Source organism: Hemiscyllium ocellatum, chromosome 3 (genome assembly GCF_020745735.1).
Source record: "Hemiscyllium ocellatum isolate sHemOce1 chromosome 3, sHemOce1.pat.X.cur, whole genome shotgun sequence".
Classification (NCBI taxonomy): Eukaryota; Metazoa; Chordata; class Chondrichthyes; order Orectolobiformes; family Hemiscylliidae; genus Hemiscyllium; species Hemiscyllium ocellatum.
In genome coordinates this window covers 9,764,575-9,783,374 of record NC_083403.1, presented here as the reverse complement: position 1 = coordinate 9,783,374, position 18,800 = coordinate 9,764,575, and the positions used below count along the sequence as shown (strand labels likewise).

At 44.8% G+C, this 18,800-nt stretch overlaps 1 protein-coding gene across 1 annotated transcript in view; it reads right to left on the bottom strand.

Annotated features, from left to right (window-relative positions):
• LOC132834399 (dynein axonemal heavy chain 8-like) overlaps positions 1–18,800 on the bottom strand; it is a 1,143,262-nt gene that overhangs the window by 99,575 nt on the left and 1,024,887 nt on the right. Inside the window, exons 74-75 of the mRNA XM_060853284.1 lie at positions 12,802–12,957; positions 2,399–2,581 (exon numbers count right to left, since the gene is read on the bottom strand). Coding sequence (XP_060709267.1) covers positions 2,399–2,581; positions 12,802–12,957 — 339 coding nt within the window. The remainder of the gene's footprint in view (positions 1–2,398; positions 2,582–12,801; positions 12,958–18,800) is intronic.

The window sequence follows — 18,800 nt, the reverse complement described above, 5'->3', positions numbered from 1 at the left end:
AATCTGAAGCCCATCCCATCTACACTATTCCACGTATGTCCATTTGCATGTCCAATGACGACTTAAATGCACTTAAACTTGGCGAATCTACTACTGTTGCAGGCAAAGCATTCCATACCCTTTCTACTCTCTGAGTAAAGAAACTACCTCTGACATCTGTCTTATACCTATCTCCCCTCATTTTAAAGTTGTGTCCCCTCATGTTTGCCGTCCCCATACTTGGAAAAAGGCTCTCCCTGTCCACCCTATCTAACCCTCTGATTATCTTGTATGTCTCTATTAAGTCACCTCTCAACCTTCTTCTCTCTAACGAGAACAGCCTCAAGGTCCTCAGCCTTTCCTCTTAAGACATTCCTTCCATACCAGGCAACATCCTAGTAAATCTCCTCTGCACCCTTTCCAAAGCTTCCACATCCTTCTTATAATGCGGTGACCAGAACTGTACACAATACGCCAAGTGTGGCCGTACCAGAGCTTTGTACAGCTGCAGCATAACCTCCTGGTTCTGGAACTCAATCCCTCTATTAATAAAAGCCCAAACACTGTATGTCTTCTTAACAACCCTGTCAATCTGGGTGGCAACTTTCTGGGATCTGTGTACATGGACACCAAGATCTCTCTGCTCATCTGCACTCCCAAGAATCTTACAATTAGCCCAGTAGTTTGCATTCCGATTACTCCGTACAAAGTGTATCACCTCACACTTGTCCGCATTAAACTCCATTTGCCACCTCTCAGCCCAGCTCTGCATCCTATCTATGTCTCTCTGCAACCTACCACATCCTTCGTTACTATCCACAACTCCACCGACCTTAGTGTCATCCACAAATTTACTCACCCACCCTTCTAAGCCCTCATCCAGGTCATTTATAAAAATGACGAACAGCAGTGGACCCAACACTGATCCTCGCGGTACGCCGCTAGTAACTGGACACCAAGATGAACATGTTCCATCAACTACAACCCTCTGTTTTCTTTCAGCAAGCCAATTACTGATCCAAACTGCTATGTCTCCCACAATCCCATTCCTCTGCATTTCGTATAATAGCCTACTGTGGGGAACCTTATCGAACGCGTTGCTGAAATCCATATACATCACATCAACCGGTTTACTCTCATCTACCTGTTTGGTCACTTTGTCAAAAAATTCAATAAGATTTGTTAGGCATGACCTACCCTTCACAAAACTGTGGTGACTGTCCCTGATCAGATTATTCTTTTCTAGATGATTATAAATCCTCTCTCTTATAACCTTTTCCAACACTTTACCAACAACTGAAGTGACACTCACTGCTCTGTAATTACCAGGGTTGTCTCTACTACCCTTTTTGAACAAGGGAACCACATTTGCTGTCCTCCAGTCCTCAGGCACTATTCCTGTAGACAATGATGATTTGAAGATCGATACCAAAGGCTCGGCAATCTCTTCCCTTGCTTCCCAGAAGATCCTAGGATAGATCCAATCCGGCCCAAGGGTCTTATCTATTTTTATACTCTGCAGTATTTCTAATACCTCTTCTTTGTGAACCTCAATCTCTTCTAGTCTAGATACAAGTATCTCTGTATCTTCCTCACCAACATTTTTATTTTCTATAGTGAACACTGTCAAAAAATATTTATTTAGTGCTTCCCCTATCTCCTCTGACTCCACACACAACTTCCCACAATTATCCTTATTGGCCCTAATTTAACTCTCGTCATTCTTTTATTCCTGATATACCTATGGAAAGCCTTAGGGTTAGCCCTGATCCTATCCGCCAACAACTTCTCATGTCTCCTCCTGGCTCTTCTGAGCTCTCTTTTTAGGTCTTTCCTGACTTCCTTGTAACCCTCAAGCGCCCTAACTGAGTTTTCACATTTTGTCCTAACATAAGCCTTCTTCTTCTTCCTGACCAGGGATTCCACTTCCTTAGTAAACCACGGCTCACATGTTCTATATCTTCTTCCCTGCCTGACAGGTATATACTTATCTAGGACACACAGGAGCTTTTCCTTGAATAAGTTCCACATTTCTAATGTGCTCATCCCCTGCAGTTTCCTTCCCCATTCTACACTTCCTAAATCTTTCCTAATTGCATCGTAATTTCCGTTCCCCCAGCTATAACTCTTGCTCGGTGGAGTACTCCTATCCCTTTCCATCACTAAAGTAAACCTGACAGAATTGTGATTGCTGTCCCCAAAGTGCTCAGCTATGTCCAAATCTAACACCTGGCCAAACTCGTTACCCAGTACTAAATCTAAAGTTGCTTCGTCCCTTGTAGGCCTGTCTACATTGCATATAAAACTGACAACTCAAAAAATGTTAATCTCAAATGTTACATGATACTCCTCAATCCCTGAATCAATCAGTCTTCTTTGGACCCTTTGCATGTGGGACTGAGAAATGCCCTGACTTTACCTGTTTTTCAGTAAGGATCACACGTCCAAGCAACTGGTTCTCAAGACCTTTAATGGTTACGGTGAAGTCAATGATGGATGTCTTGGCACTAATTTCCGGAGTGTAGGCTGGGTTTGGAAGTTTTGTAGTAATGTAGAACATGAAACCAGCCATGACATCAGTTTCTTTATCACCCACTTTCACCTGTGAAAGCAATCAATTAAAAATATTTTACTGCTGAAAAGAGAGACATGTTGCCTGAGGTTTTCATCTTACACACATCAGGTAAACAGGAGAATTCCACATTTCAAGCAATCACAATAATTTATATAACAGGAGGCAAAGGTGCTGATTGGTTCACAGGTCGACTTTGTTAGGCTGAGGCAGTGCCATGGAGAAAGTCAAGGGCCACAGGCATCAGTATGGGCAAAGTGTGGAAAACCAATCCTTTACTCGAGGAAAGCTTTCCCATCTCCATTTTGTTCTTTCAATCCTTCCAAAATGTTAAATATTCTTGAATCTTCAGGTCACAGCATTGGTTATTTTGTAGCCACATCTCTGAAATGGCTATCATATCACACCCATGTATTTCTATTTGCATTACCAGTCTTGTTGTCAAAGTTGGATGTTTTCAGAAAAATAAAATTTAATTCTGCTATTGGGTACCTTCACTGATCAGTAGTTTAATGGATAGCCACTGTCACCAGTAATCTGACCTTGGTAGAATGTGGGTGAAGCGAAAAGCTCGGCACCTGGGAGTGTCTCGGTGTGCAGGCATCCTAATTGTTTCCGTGGTATTGTAAGATCCAGAGGCAGTTGGACACTAAGGGATTGGAATCTCTTCTTGTTAATGAGTGCTATTGGCTGGTCTGTGGGAACCTTGTGTCCAACCTAGCACACCTTGTACTTCAGGCATCCAGCACTGTCCTCTCAGGTTGGGCTTTCTGGATCAGTATAATAATTGATTTACTGCAACCTTCAGAGACATTGGCACCACACTGAAGCTGTGATACCTTGCTGAATGCATGCATCTCCACTTGGCCATTAGAATGAAACTAGGCGAAAGGGCTTTTACCCGAAACATTGACTCTCCTGCTCCTCAGATGCTGCCTGACCTGCTGTGCTTTTCCTGCACCACACTCTTGACTTTGGAATGAAACAGACACGTAGAAACTAAAGTCCATGAGGATTGTTACAACTACAGCCATTAGGTGACCAACAGCATCATTCATGCTCACGCTCGTTAGTTACCATGGCACGATGGTCTGCAGTAACCTCTCTGGTGAGCTTCAGTTAAACTACTGCCTCATCATTGAGTTGTAGCTCAAGTGGATATGAGCATAGGGGGTATAGTTAGTAAGTTTGCAAATAACACCAAAATTGGAGGTGTAGCGGACAGTGAAGAAAGATACCTCAGGTTATAACTGGATCTCAATCAGATGGGCCAATGTGCTGAGAGGTGGCAGATGAAGTTTAATTTAGATAAATGTGAGGTGCTGCATTTTGGAAAAGCAAATCAGAGCAGGACTTATACAATTAATGGTAAGTTCCTTGGGAGTGTTGCTGAACAAAGAGACCTTGGAGTGCAGGTTCATAGCTCCTTGAAAGTGGAGTTGCAGGTAGATAGGACAGTGAAGAAGGCATTGGTATGCTTTCCTTTATTGGTCAGAACATTGAGTATAGGAGTGGGAGGTCATGTTGCGATGTACAGGACATTGATTAGGCCACTTTTGGAATATTGCGTGCAATTCTGGTCTCCTTCCTATCAGAAGGATGTTGTGAAAGCATTCAAAAAAGACTTACAAGGATGTTACCAGGGTTGGAAAATTTGAGCTAGAAGGAGATGCTGAATAAGCTGGGGCTGTTTCCCCTGGGGTGTTGGAGGGGTGACCTTACAGAGGTTTATAAAATCATGAGGGACATGAATATGATAAATATTCGAAGTCTTTTCCCTGGGGTGGGGAATACCAGAACTAGATGGCAACCTAGGGGCAACCTTTTCACACAGAGGGTGGTACATGTATTGAATGAGGAAATTGCCAGAGGAAATGGTGCAGGCTGGTATAATTACAACAGTTAAAAGGCATCTGGATGGGGATATGAATAGGAAGGGTTTAGAGGGATATGGGCCAAGTGTTAGCAAATAGGACCAGATTAGATTAGAATATCTGGTCAGCATGGATTAGTTGGACCAACGAGTCTGTTTCCGTGCATACATCTCTATGACTCTATGCTATATGTGCACCCTGCTATAGTGTCCTTTCTTTATATTACAGCTGACCTGCACCACCTCTCTGTGGCCTTCTCCCACTCCTATATTCTGAGGTTGTACCTACAGGTGACCAGATATTTTTCTGGACTAAATTCCTAAATCCCCTCTTAGTTGATCCACCTCACTGGAGGACCCACTTCCTGAGTGGGGGATGCACATGGCCACTCTCCCTGATTCTTTCTCCAAACAACCTATCTCATCTGCTCTCAGGCCCTCTCAATGAAGACAAGTAGCAGAATGGACGGGAAGCTCTACAGCAGGACTGCCTGTTCTCCCTGCAATATGTTTTGACTGGACTGCACCAGCTCTTCCTATGAAAACGGCTGCCAAAGTCAACACTGGTCAAGAAGAAGAAGAAGGCTTATGTTAGGACAAAATGTGAAAACTCAGTTAGGGCGCTTGAGGGTTACAAAGAAGTCAGGAAAGACCTAAAAAGAGAGCTCAGAAGAGCCAGGAGGAGACACGAGAAGTTGTTGGCGGATAGGATCAGGGTTAACCCTAAGGCTTTCCATAGGTATGTTAGGAATAAAAGAATGACGAGAGTTAAATTAGGGCCAATCAAGGATAATTGTGGGAAGTTGTCTGTGGAGTCAGAGGAGACAGGCAAAGCACTAAATAAATATTTTTCGACAGTGTTCACGATAGAAAATGAAAATGTTGGTGAGGAAGATACAGAGATAATTGCATCTAGACTAGAAGAGATTGAGGTTCACAAGGAAGAGGTGTTAGAAATACTGCAGAGTATAAAAATAGATAAGACCCTTGGGCCGGATTGGATCTATCCTAGGATCTTCTGGGAAGCAAGGGAAGAGATTGCCGAGCCTTTGGCATCGATCTTCAAATCATCATTGTCTACAGGAATAGTGCCTGAGGACTGGAGGATAGCAAATGTGGTTCCCTTGTTCAAAAAAAGGGTAGTAGAGACAACCCTGGTAATTACAGAGCAGTGAGTCTCACTTCAGTTGTTGGTAAAGTGTTGGAAAGGGTTATAAGAGAGAGGATTTATAACCATCTAGAAAAGAATAATCTGATCAGGGACAGTCAGCACGGTTTTGTGAAGGGTAGGTTGTGCCTAACGAATCTTATTGAATTTTTTGACAAAGTGACCAAGCAGGTAGATGAGAGTAAACCGGTTGATGTGGTGTATATGGATTTCAGCAACGCGTTCGATAAGGTTCTCCACAGTAGGCTATTATACGAAATGCGGAGGAATGGGATTGTGGGAGACATAGCAGTTTGGATCAGTAATTGGCTTGCTGAAAGAAAACAGAGGGTTGTAGTTGATAGAACATGTTCATCTTGGTGTCCAATTACTAGCGGCGTATCACAAGGGTCGGTGTTGGGTCCACTGCTGTTCGTCATTTTTATAAATGACCTGGATGAGGGCTTAGAAGGGTGGGTGAGTAAATTTGCGGATGACACTAAGGTCGGTGGAGTTGTGCATAGTAACGAAGGATGTAGTAGTTTGCAGAGAGACATAGATAGGATGCAGAGCTGGGCTGAGATCTGGCAAATGGAGTTTAATGTGGACAAGTGTGAGGTGATACACTTTGGACGGAGTAATTGGAATGCAAACTACTGGGTTAATGGTAAGATTCTTGGGAATGCAGATGAGCAGAGAGATCTTGGTGTCCATGTATACAGATCCCTGAAAGTTGTCACCCAGATTGACAGGGTTGTTAAGAAGGCATACAGTGTTTGGGCCTTTATTAATAGAGGGATTGAGTTCCGGAACCAAGAGGTTATGCTACAGCTGTACAAAGCTCTGTTATGTCCACACTTGGAGAATTGTGTACAGTTCTGGTCACTGCATTATAAGAAGGATGTAGAAGCTTTGGAAAGGGTGCAGAGGAGATTTACTAGGATGTTCGGGTAAAAAATGAGGTCTGCTGATGCTGGAGATCACAGTTGAAAATGTGTTGCTGGTTAAAGCACAGCAGGTTAGGCAGCATCCAAGGAATAGGAAATTTGACGTTTCGGGCATAAGCCCTTCATCAGGAATGAGGAGAGGGTGCCAGGCAGGTTAAGATAAAAGGTAGGGAGGAGGGACTTGGGGGAGGGGCGATGGAGATGTGATAGGTGGAAGGAGGTCAAGGTGAGGGTGATAGGCCGGAGTGGGGTGGGGGCGGAGAGGTTAGGAAGAAGATTGCAGGTTAGGAGGGCGGTGCTGAGTTGAGGGAACCGACTGAGACAAGGTGGGGGGAGGGGAAATGAGGAAACTGGAGAAATCCGAGTTCATCCCTTGTGGTTGGAGGGTTCCCAGGTGGAAGATGAGGCGTTCTTCCTTCAACCGTCGTGTTGTTATGTTTTGCCGGTGGAGGAGTCCAAGGACCTGCATGTCCTCGGTGGAGTGGGAGGGAGAGTTAAAGTGTTGAGCCACGGGGTGGTTGGGTTGGTTGGTCCGTGCGTCCCTGAGGTGTTCTCTGAAGCGTTCCGCAAGTAAGCGGCCCGTCTCCCCAATGTAGAGGAGGCCACATCGGGTGCAGCGGATGCAATAGATGATGTGTGTGGAGGTACAGGTGAACTTGTGGCGGATATGGAAGGATCCCTTGGGGCCTTGGAGGGATGTGAGGGAGGAGGTGTGGGTGCAAGTTTTACATTTCCTGCGGTTGCAGGGGAAGGTGCCGGGAGTGGAGGTTGGGTTGGTGGGGGGTGTAGACGTGACGAGGGAGTCACGAAGGGAGTGGTCTTTGCGGAACGCTGATAGGGGAGGGGAGGGAAATATATCCCTGGTGGTGGGGTCCGTTTGGAGGTGGCGGAAATGACGGCGGATGATACGCTGTATACGGAGGTTGGTGGGGTGGTAGGTGAGAACCAGTGGGGTTCTGTCTTGGTGGCGGTTGGAGGGGCGGGGCTCAAGGGCGGAGGAGCGGGAAGTGGAGGAGATGCGGTGGAGAGAATCGTCGATCACGTTTGGGGGGAATCTGCGGTCCTTGAAGAAGGACTTCCCATCCACCGCCTCCAACCTCATAGTCCCACAACCCCGCACTGCCCGTTTCTACCTCCTGCCCAAAATCCACAAACCTGAATGCCCCGGCCGACCCATTGTCTCAGCCTGCTCCTGCCCCACCGAACTCATCTCCGCGTACCTCGACACAGTTCTGTCCCCTTTAGTCCAAGAACTCCCCACCTACGTTCGGGACACCACCCACGCCCTCCACCTCCTCCAGGATTTTCGCTTCCCCGGTCCCCAATGCCTTATTTTCACGATGGACATCCAGTCCCTGTACACCTCCATCCCCCATCACGAAGGACTCAAAGCCCTCCGCTTCTTCCTTTCCCACCACACCAACCAGTACCCTTCCACTGACACCCTCCTTCGACTGACTGAACTGGTCCTCACCCTGAATAACTTCTCTTTTCAATCCTCCCACTTCCTCCAAACTAAAGGAGTTGCCATGGGCACCCACATGGGCCCCAGCTATGCCTGTCTCTTCGTAGGATATGTGGAACAGTCCATCTTCTGCAACTACACTGGCACCACCCCCCACCTTTTCCTCCGCTACATCGATGACTGTATCGGTGCTGCCTCGTGCTCCCACGAGGAGGTTGAACAGTTCATCAACTTTACTAACACCTTCCATCCCGACCTCAAATTCACCTGGACTGTCTCAGACTCCTCCCTCCCCTTCCTAGACCTTTCCATTTCTATCTCAGGCGACCGACTCAACACAGACATCTACTATAAACCGACTGACTCCCACAGCTATCTGGACTACACCTCCTCCCACCCTGCCCCCTGTAAAAACTCCATCCTATATTCCCAATTCCTTCGTCTCCGCCGCATCTGCTCCCAGGAGGACCAGTTCCAACACCGCACAGCCCAGATGGCCTCCTTCTTCAAGGACCGCAGATTCCCCCCAAACGTGATCGACGATGCCCTCCACCACATCTCCTCCACTTCCCGCTCCTCCGCCCTTGAGCCCCGCCCCTCCAACCGCCACCAAGACAGAACCCCACTGGTTCTCACCTACCACCCCACCAACCTCCGTATACAGCGTATCATCCGCCGTCATTTCCGCCACCTCCAAACGGACCCCACCACCAGGGATATATTTCCCTCCCCTCCCCTATCAGCGTTCCGCAAAGACCACTCCCTTCATGACTCCCTCGTCAGATCCACACCCCCCACCAACCCAACCTCCACTCCCGGCACCTTCCCCTGCAACCGCAGGAAATGTAAAACTTGCGCCCACACCTCCTCCCTCACATCCCTCCAAGGCCCCAAGGGATCCTTCCATATCCGCCACAAGTTCACCTGTACCTCCACACACATCATCTATTGCATCCACTGCACCCGATGTGGCCTCCTCTACATTGGGGAGACGGGCCGCTTACTTGCAGAACGCTTCAGAGAACACCTCAGGGACGCCCGGACCAACCAACCCAACCACCCCGTGGCTCAACACTTTAACTCTCCCTCCCACTCCACCGAGGACATGCAGGTCCTTGGACTCCTCCACCGGCAAAACATAACAACACGACGGTTGGAGGAAGAACGCCTCATCTTCCACCTGGGAACCCTCCAACCACAAGGGATGAACTCGGATTTCTCCAGTTTCCTCATTTCCCCTCCCCCTACCTTGTCTCAGTCGGTTCCCTCAACTCAGCACCGCCTCCCTAACCTGCAATCTTCTTCCTAACCTCTCCGCCCCCACCCCACTCCGGCCTATCACCATCACCTTGACCTCCTTCCACCTATCACATCTCCATCGCCCCTCCCCCAAGTCCCTCCTCCCTACCTTTTATCTTAACCTGCCTGGCACCCTCTCCTCATTCCTGATGAAGGGCTTATGCCCGAAACGTTGAATTTCCTATTCCTTGGATGCTGCCTAACCTGCTGTGCTTTAACCAGCAACACATTTTCAACTTTACTAGGATGTTGCCTAGTATGGAAGGAATGTCTTACGAGGAAAGGCTGAGGGCCTTGAGGCTGTTCTCGTTAGAGAGAAGAAGGTTGAGAGGTGACTTAATAGGGACATACAAGATAATCAGAGGGTTAGATAGGGTGGACAGGGAGAGCCTTTTTCCAAGTATAGGGACGGCAAACACGAGGGGACACAACTTTAAAATGAGGGGAGATAGGTATAAGACAGATGTCAGAGGTAGTTTCTTTACTCAGAGAGTAGTAACGGTATGGAATGCTTTGCCTGCAACAGTAGTAGATTCACCTAGTTTAAGTGCATTTAAGTCGTCATTGGACAAACATATGGACGTGCATGGAATAGTGTAGGTGGGATGGGCTTCAGATTAGTTTGACAGGGCGGCGCAACATCGAGGGCTGAAGGGCTTGTACTGTGCTGTAATGTTCTATATTCTATGAACTGACTTTCTGCTCTGCTGATACCCTCGTAAACCAGCCAGGGCTCTGACAGCTCCATAGTCCCTACTGACTTTGTGCAAATTTGAAAGGTGTTTGTAAAATTGCAATCAATTATATTTAATTGCTTGCAATTCCTTATTTGTTTCAGATTAGTGCATCATTCCCAATACTCATGACTGTTTCTCTTGTCACCTGAAGTTATATTAGCCCATTCCCACCTACTAGGAAGTGGACAGTATAGCCACCTGGCCCAGAATTGGAAATGACATGTAGAATGGGTTTAACCCAGCATTGTGCATATCTCAACATATGAGTTCATGATGAGAGCAGTTCGACATTAGTGATTGTTATGTATCAAGTGACATTAAATTCGTCACTAGGTATGTGGTAGACTCATCTTTCAATTACTGATGTACATGGATTATATCACTCCAGAGATATTCAATACCTTTATTGTTGCTGTAGTCATGATTAGTATAACTGCAGTTCCAATAGAAGCTACTGCCTCTCCCTGGAGTTTTGTGCAGTACAACAAAGAAAGTGTTATGAGTGAGAGATGTATAAAATATGCAGGGGATGGAATAAGAATATTTGTAAAGGGATGGGCACGTGATGGTTAATAGAATTGGAAGCATATGAGTGTTGGATGTCTGAATGATGATTTGGGGAAGTCTCTTGAAAGAATAATGTATGCTGCTGTTCAATGTGTTTCTCTGACAAATGCTGTGCAGGTCAATGTTGGGCCAACCAGAGAGATTGAGGTTGGCACAATCAGTAATTTGCCATTTATCTTCTATCCATAGGGACTGGTCACTGAACTTCTTATGGCACTGAATTCATCTTGTAGGGAGTACCTGAAAGATTTCCACCTTGTTTTAATGTAACTGGCCATTCTCACATCAACACAATTTTCCAGATCCTCATCAACTCCAGTGTCACATCCAAGGAAGAGTCAAAGAACCTTTGGGGCAGCCTTCCCACATCTCCATTCTATGCTGCAACCTTTAGAACTAAATCTTGGAGAGCGAGCAATCTGAGTTCTATCAGGTCTTTCTAAATGAAAATACTCTCATTGACACTTTGTGATTGGTCAGTCAGCCCAGAAGAGAGATACTAATGCTATGGTCATGTTAAACAGCCATGGCAATGCCTGCTACCATGGTGATTGTGTTCCTGATCTGCTGTCATCCCACTACCCCTTCGCTGTCTGCAAATGGGTTGATTTGAGGGAAGTTTGTCCATCAATTTCTACTATAAAACAAGTTATTTTTAACCAGGGTCTCAAAGGTTCTTACCTCCACTGTCCTTTCTTCCTACATTGCATCGAGGACAGTGATAATTTGTAAAGCACTGTGATAAATTGTATTATGCTGCAAGTTATTTCCTCACTTGCATGTTTGCATGTAAGGAGTCTGAAAAGGGTAAATACGAGAAACTGTTCTCATTGATGGAAGTAGAGAGAACCAAAGGGCAAAGATTTAAGGTAATTTGCAAAAGAAACAATGGTGACATGAGGAAAAGCTTTCCCTTGCAATAAGCAGTTAGGGTTTGGAATGCTCTGAACGCCCAGTGGAGGCAGATTCAATTGAGTTATTGACAAGAGAATTGGAATGTTTTCTGAAAAAGAAGAGTGTGCAGTGTTAAAGTGAAGAAGCTAGCGAGTAACATGAGGTGAAATGTCCTTTCAGGGATCCAGTACAGACTTGACAAGCTGAACAGCCTCTTTCTGTGTTGTGGCCATTGTTATGGACTAGACCAGACCCTTTAAATCCTTTTTAGAAGGTAGCCTAGACTCTAACTTTGCTGGTTGTTTTAAGCAGATGTAATGTGGATATTCCAGGAGAGAATCAGCTGGTCAAACTACTTAGTTTTAAACAAAACAGAATTTATTTGCAAGATTACTAAATGGAACACAAAGAACAAAAAACAGGATACTGAATAACCTATTCTATCTGAAAACCCAACAGACCAGCCCAGCTTAATGAGGCTGTTCCAGAATACTAGCAACAATCCCCACAAACAGTCCTTGGCACAAAAGGTAAAATCAAACAAGTTCTTACAGGCTTGAAGTCAGAGACAGAGAGAGAGAGAGAGAGAGAGAGAGAGTCCAGCAGCCTTTCTTCACACACACACTGCTGCATTAAAACCAAACCAGAGAAAACTGAGCTGGGAGAACTGGTCACTCCCTTTTCATTATACAAGTGTTTTTTTTTAAACTTAAAAGCCTTCTGCCTGAGACAGTATTTGTTATCTGTAAACATATTGGCCCTAAAACCCATCCAAGCACAGACATTTTGGAACCTGTGTTTTTATGACCTCCTGAAGAAAAACCAAGGACAGCATGACCTTGTTAAAGGAGCAACTTCATTACGCCATATTCGTATGTCCTTGTATTTTAAACTGAAGCTTGGCATCATCTTGTTCCTACTTTCTAATACAGCCTTCCTTTTAGGTAGTTTCAAAACAGTGTAAATTCACCTTTATACTCCAAGTCTCACACTATATTTATATTCAAACCATTACATTCAGGCACCTGGTGACATTACCTCCGTAGCAGGTGGAATGTGAACTCAGACCTTCTGATCCAGAGGCACAGGCACTACTACTTTGCCCTAAGGCCACCTTAACCTTCCTTCTGTCCTTCAGAAATGTGATTGCATACAGCACTAAGGGCTTGCCTTTTGCTTAGACTTCACAACAAATAAAGTCAGTCCAACACTGTTGTGTGTCTGCTTTGGGGATACAATAGTGCAGTGTCTTATTAATCTTCAGTGACAATAGTTCAGCCGAAGCTGATGATTCTTATGGCAGTGGCATATATTTACTCACCTTAAAGGAGGTCCCAGATTTGATGAAATTTTTCTCCAGCACATTGTCCAGTGCAGGATCCAATTCTTCCTGCACATCTTCCAATAGCAGAGGACGTCCAAGTGAAAGAGCATCTTCCAGGTGATTCCGGAAATACTTGTGGTTAAGTGATGTTACCTTGTAATAAAAGGGAATTGTCATTCGTAATATGTTTATCAACTGAGGCAATGGAAACACAGTGGCAACATTTATTTACTTATAATCCAGATTTTTAAAAATTCATTCCGCCTCTGAAACGTTCCACTGATGTAGAGGGAAGGATTGCAAAGATGATTCTGGATAGGAGTGAGAGTAACAGGGGGACTTTAACTTTCCAAATATTGACTGGAAACGCTGTCATTCAAGTACTTTAGATGAGTCAGCTTTTGTCCAACGTGTGCAGGAAGATTTCCTGACACAGCATGTAGACAGGCCAACAAGGGGCAAGGCCACATTGGGTTTGGTACTGGGTAATGAACCAGGCCAGGTGTTAATTTGGAGGTAGGTGAGTACTTTGGCGATAGTGACCAGAATTCAGTTATGTTTACTTTAGCGATGGAAAGGGATAGGTTTGTACCGTAGGGTAGGAGTTACAGCTGGGGGAAAGGCAATTACGATGCGATTAGGCAAGATTTTGGATGCATGGGATGGGGAAGGAAACTACAGGGGATAAGTACAATTGAAATGTGGAGCTTGTTCAAGGAACAGGTACTGTGTGTCCTTGATAAGTATGTATCTTCCTCCATAGGGAGGAAGTGGTCGAGTGAAGGAATTGATTTACTAAAGAAGTTGAACCTCTTGTCAAGAGAAAGAAGAAAGCTTATATGAGGATGTGACGTGAAGGCTCAGTTAGGGTGCTTGACAGTCACAAGTTAACCAGGAAGGACCTAAAGAGAGAGCTAAGAAGAGCCAGGAGAGGACATAAGAAGTCTTTGGCAAGTAGGATCAAGGAGAACCCTAAAGCTTTCTCTAGGTATGTTAGGGATAAAAGAATGATGAGAGTAAGATTCAGGCCAGTCAGGGACAGTAGTGGGAAGTTGTGCTTGGTGTCTGAGGAGATAGGAGAGGCACTAAATGAATATCTTGCCTTAATATCCACTCTGGAAAAAGACAATGTTGTGAAGAAGGTTACTGAGATACAGTCTATTAGACTAGACAGGATTGAGGTTCATACAGAGAAGGTGTTAGTAATTCTGGAGAGTGTGAAAATAGGTAAGTCCCCTGGGCCAGATGGGATTTATCCTAGGATTCTCTGGTATGCGAGGCTGAAGATTTCAGAACCTTTGCTTTTGATCTTTGTGTCGTCATTGTCTACAGGAATAGTGCCAGAAGACTGGAGGATATCAAATGTTGTCCACTTGTTCAAGAAGGGCAGTAAGGATAATCCTGGTAATTATAGACCAGTGAGCCTTACTTTGGTTGTGTGTAAAGTTTTAGATTAGATTAGATTACTTACAGTGTGGAGACAGGCCCTTCAGCCCAACAAGTCCACACCGACCCGCCGAAGCGCAACCCACCCATACCCCTACATTTACCCCTTTACCTAACACTATGGGCAATTTAGCATGGCCAATTCACCTAACCCCTGCACATCTTTGGACTGTGGGAAGAAACCGGAGCACCCGGAGGAAACCCACGCAGACACGGGGAGAATGTGCAAACTCCACACAGTCAGTCGCCTGAGTCAGGAATTGAACCCGGGTCTCTGACGCTGTGAGGCAGCAGTGCTAACCACTGTGCCACCGTGTTGGAAAGGATTATAAAGGATAGGATTTATAATCATCTAGAAAGGAGTAAGTTGATTAATGATAGTCAACATGGTTTAGTGAAGGGTAGGTCATGCCTCACAAACCTTATTGAGTTCTTTGAGAAGGTGACCAATCGGGTGGATGAGGGTAAATTGATTGATCTAGTGTATACGGATTTCAGTAAGGCAATGGATAAGGTTCCACACGGTAGGCTATTGTGCAAAATACGGAGGCATGGGATTGAGGGTGATTTAGTGGTTTGGATCAGAAATTGGCGAGCTGATAGAAGACAGAGGTTGGTGTTTGATGGAAAATGTTAATCCTGGAATTCAGCTACTAGTGGTGTACGACGAGGATCTATTTTGGGGCCACTGCTGTTTGTCATTTTTATAAATGATGTGGATGAGGTCATAGAAGGATGGGTTAGTAAATTTGCTGATGTCACTAAGGTCAGTGGAGTTGTGGACAGGGCTGAAGGATGTTGCTGATTACAAAGGGAGCTGAGCTGAGAGGTGGCAAATGGAGTTTAATGTGGAAAAGTGTGAGGTGATTCACTTTGGAATGAGGAATAGGAATGCAGAGTACTGGGCTAATGGTAAGATTCTTGGCAGTGTCGAACAGAGAGATCTCGGTGTCCATGTACACCGAGAATGTTGACACCCAAGTTGATAGGGTTGTTAAGAGGGCATACAGTGCGTTAGCTTTTATTGGTAGAGGGATTGAGTTTCACAGCCACAAGGTCATGCTGCAGCTGTACAAAACTATAGTGCGGCCACTCTTGGAGTATTATGTACACTTCTGGCCGCTGCATTATAGGAAGGATCTGGAAGCTTCGGTAAGGGTGCAGAGGAGATTTACCAGGATGTTGCCTGGTATGGAGGGAAGGTCTTATGAGGAAAGGCTGAAGGACTTGAGGCTGTTTTCATTAGAAAGAAGAAGGTTGAGTGGTGATTTAATAGAAACATGTAAGATGATCAGAAGATTAGATAGGGTGGACAGTGAGAGCCTTTTTTCTCGGATGCTGATTGCTAGCACGAGCGGACATAATTTTAAATTGAGGTGTGATAGATATGGGACAGAGGTCAGAGATAGTTTCTTTACTCAGAGAGTAGTAAGGAGGTGAAAGGCTCTGCCTGCAACAGTAATAGACTTGCCAACTATAAGGGCATTTAAATAGTAATTGGATAAATATGTTGATGAAAATGGAATACTGTAGGTTCGATGGGCTTCAGATTGGTTTCAAAGGTCGGCGCAACATTGAGGGCTGAAGGGCCTGTACTGTGCTGAAATGTTCTACGTTGTATGTTCTATTCCCAGGGATGTGGGCATCTCTAGTTAGGCCAGCATTTATTGTCCATTCCTAATGGCTCAGAGGGCAGTTAAGAGTCACTGTGGATCTGGAGTCACATGTATCCAATCCAGGTGAGGATGACAGATTTCCTTCTCTAAAGGACTTTACTGAACAAGATGACTTTTTCCTGATAGTTGACAATGGCTTCATTGTCATAATTAAACCTTCAACTCCAAATTCATTATTTTATTCTAAGTCCACCATCACCCACAGCAGGATTTAAACCCATGTGCCCAGAACGTTAGCTGAGTTTCTGGATTATTAGGAGAAAGTGAGGACTGCAGATGCTGGAGATCAGAGTCAAAAAGTGTGGTACTGGAAAAGCACAGCACGGCAGGCACCATCTGAGGAGCAGGAGAATTTTCCAGTGTATGTTCCTGGCATAAGTCCTTTAATCCTAATGAAGGGCTTATGCTTGAAATATCAATTCTAGTGCTGTCTGACCTGCAGTGCTTTTCTAGCACCACACTTCTTGTCTCTGGATAGTCTAATGATAATATCACTGGACGAATGCCTCCCCAATATGCTGTGATACTTCATTCAAAGCCCACTGTGGTGGCTTGGAAGATATAAATTCAATTAAATAAGAAAGTGGGAATAAAGAACTAGTTGCAGTGATGATTACGAAATCACTCATACTCTCCAGAGTAGAAAATCTAACATCTCACATCTGGTCTGGTCAACACTAAGTAATGTGGTTGTCTCTAAAATGAACTAGCCTTTCAGATCTATCAAATAGTTATAGATAAATTCAACATGAATAAGGTGGCACTTGGCATTGACTTAAGCACTGGGAACAACCTGTTCAGGCAGCATCCAACGAGCAGCGAAATCGACGTTTCGGGCAAAAGCCCTTCATCAGGAATGGCTTTTGCCCGAAACGTCGATTTCGCTGCTTGTTGGAGATTCCTGATGAAGGGCTTTTGCCCGAAATGTCGATTTCGCTGCTTGTTGGATGCTGCCTGAACTGCTGTGCTCTTCCAGCACCACTGATCCAGAATCTGGTTTCCAGCATCTGCAGTCATTGTTTTTACCACTGGGAACAACCTGCTCAGTGGAAACTGAAAAATTCTCCCCACTGGCATCTGGGAAGAAATGTCCCACAGAAAGGTTGAGAAACAACCCAACAAGCCGATTCTCTTGTTCCCTGTATCCTGTCCCAGCAACCAGACAGACCAAGTAGAGGTGGCAACAGCACTGTGGAGCTGGGAGGTGTCTTGAAAGTTCTCAACATCAATCTAGGTCCTATGAAGTTTCATGGCACTAGGTCAAATTTGGGCAGGGCAATTTCTGCAGATGGTAACCAACTGGCCTTCCTCAGTTGATGGGGAGATGGTGGAGTAGTGAAAATGTCAGTAGAAATCCAGAGACCCAGGTAAATGATCTGGCGTCATGAGCTCAAATCCTACCATAACAGCTGGAGCAATTTAAAATAAATTCATCCATTTGGAATATAAAGCTAATCACAGTACTGGTGACTCTGACATTAATCATCATGTTTGTAAAAGCCTATCTGGTTCACTAATGTCCTTCTGGGAAGGAAATGTGCCATTCTTACCAGGTCTGGCCTCTGAGTATCTTCAGATGCCTAGTGAAGTTGTTGACTCTGAACCACCTTCTAAAATTAGTGGTTTGAGATGGACAATAAACATTGATCTTGCAGCAACACCCACATCACATGAAAGAACAAAAGGAAAGCTCCTTAATGTTGGATACCACTTAGGTGAACCACTGATGATGTCAAGAACAGAAATTATATTCTGCATGGGATAGACGGGGTTTGGGGGGGTGGCGGTGTTGCAGGTGACCTCTTCAATGTTGAGCAGCATTAATTCAGTTACACTACCACTGACTGAGCTAATATTTATGACAAGACTGGGTTCATAGTTAAGGACATTTTGGGAAAGAGTGATCATTACATGACAAAATTTCACATTTAGTTTGATTGGTTGCAAAGCAAAGCGAGGTCAATTGTATTGTCTTTCTTCAACAAGACCTTGATTTTACAGACTACCCACTTAGCCTTCCTGTTATCCTATGAGTATTGAGGTGTCCTGGTGAAGTGTATGAAACCTTCTCATTCTGTGAATTGTGTGACGCAATCATTATTGAGTTATGAAATGACCATCCCAAAGCTGCCATGTATAGTAATAATCTCTTTGAGCATAGTGGTGGGGCAGTGGTATTGTTGTTTCACACCAACTCTTTATGGATAGCAACCAATGTTAGGGGAGAAGGTTTTATTTTGAAGGTGAACAAATTCATCCTGAGGTATTCCCATGGGGGCAATAATAGAGATGAGGCCAGCAAAGCTACTTGTAGTTTTGCCAATGGACAACACATATTGCACAAATGGAGACTATGTCTTCAATATACCAGAATGCCAAGCAGACACCAGCCTGAGGAGCCAGGGAATCACAATGTGGTCATCATAAATTTGGAGGTCATCTAGAAGGCTATGATGATGGAGTTGCTTCAAGTATTGTTTTAAAGTAGAAATAATAAAGACATATGCAGGCTCACATATTTGAGTGTATTTTGCATCAGCCTTCTGAACTGTAAGAATTTCAATTTCTGAGGGACCATCAGGAGGAACTTAGTTGATTAAAAAAAAATAGGATGTGAGGTCCTCAACAAAGCAGACATCATTCAGAGATGAAGTCAAATTGCATAAGCTCTAACTGGAATCATTGGATTTGGATGGCATCTTTGCCACCTACTTAATATTGAAATGGGTCACCAAACTGGATTATGATCTTGAGGTCTAGAACATAGTCTGAGAAGTTTCTTTAGATCCAGACGACTGCCAAGGTCTCTTTCTCAAAGACCTTATATCACTGCTTTGCAGCTGGCAGTGCCCTGAAGGCACAGTACATCAGTCA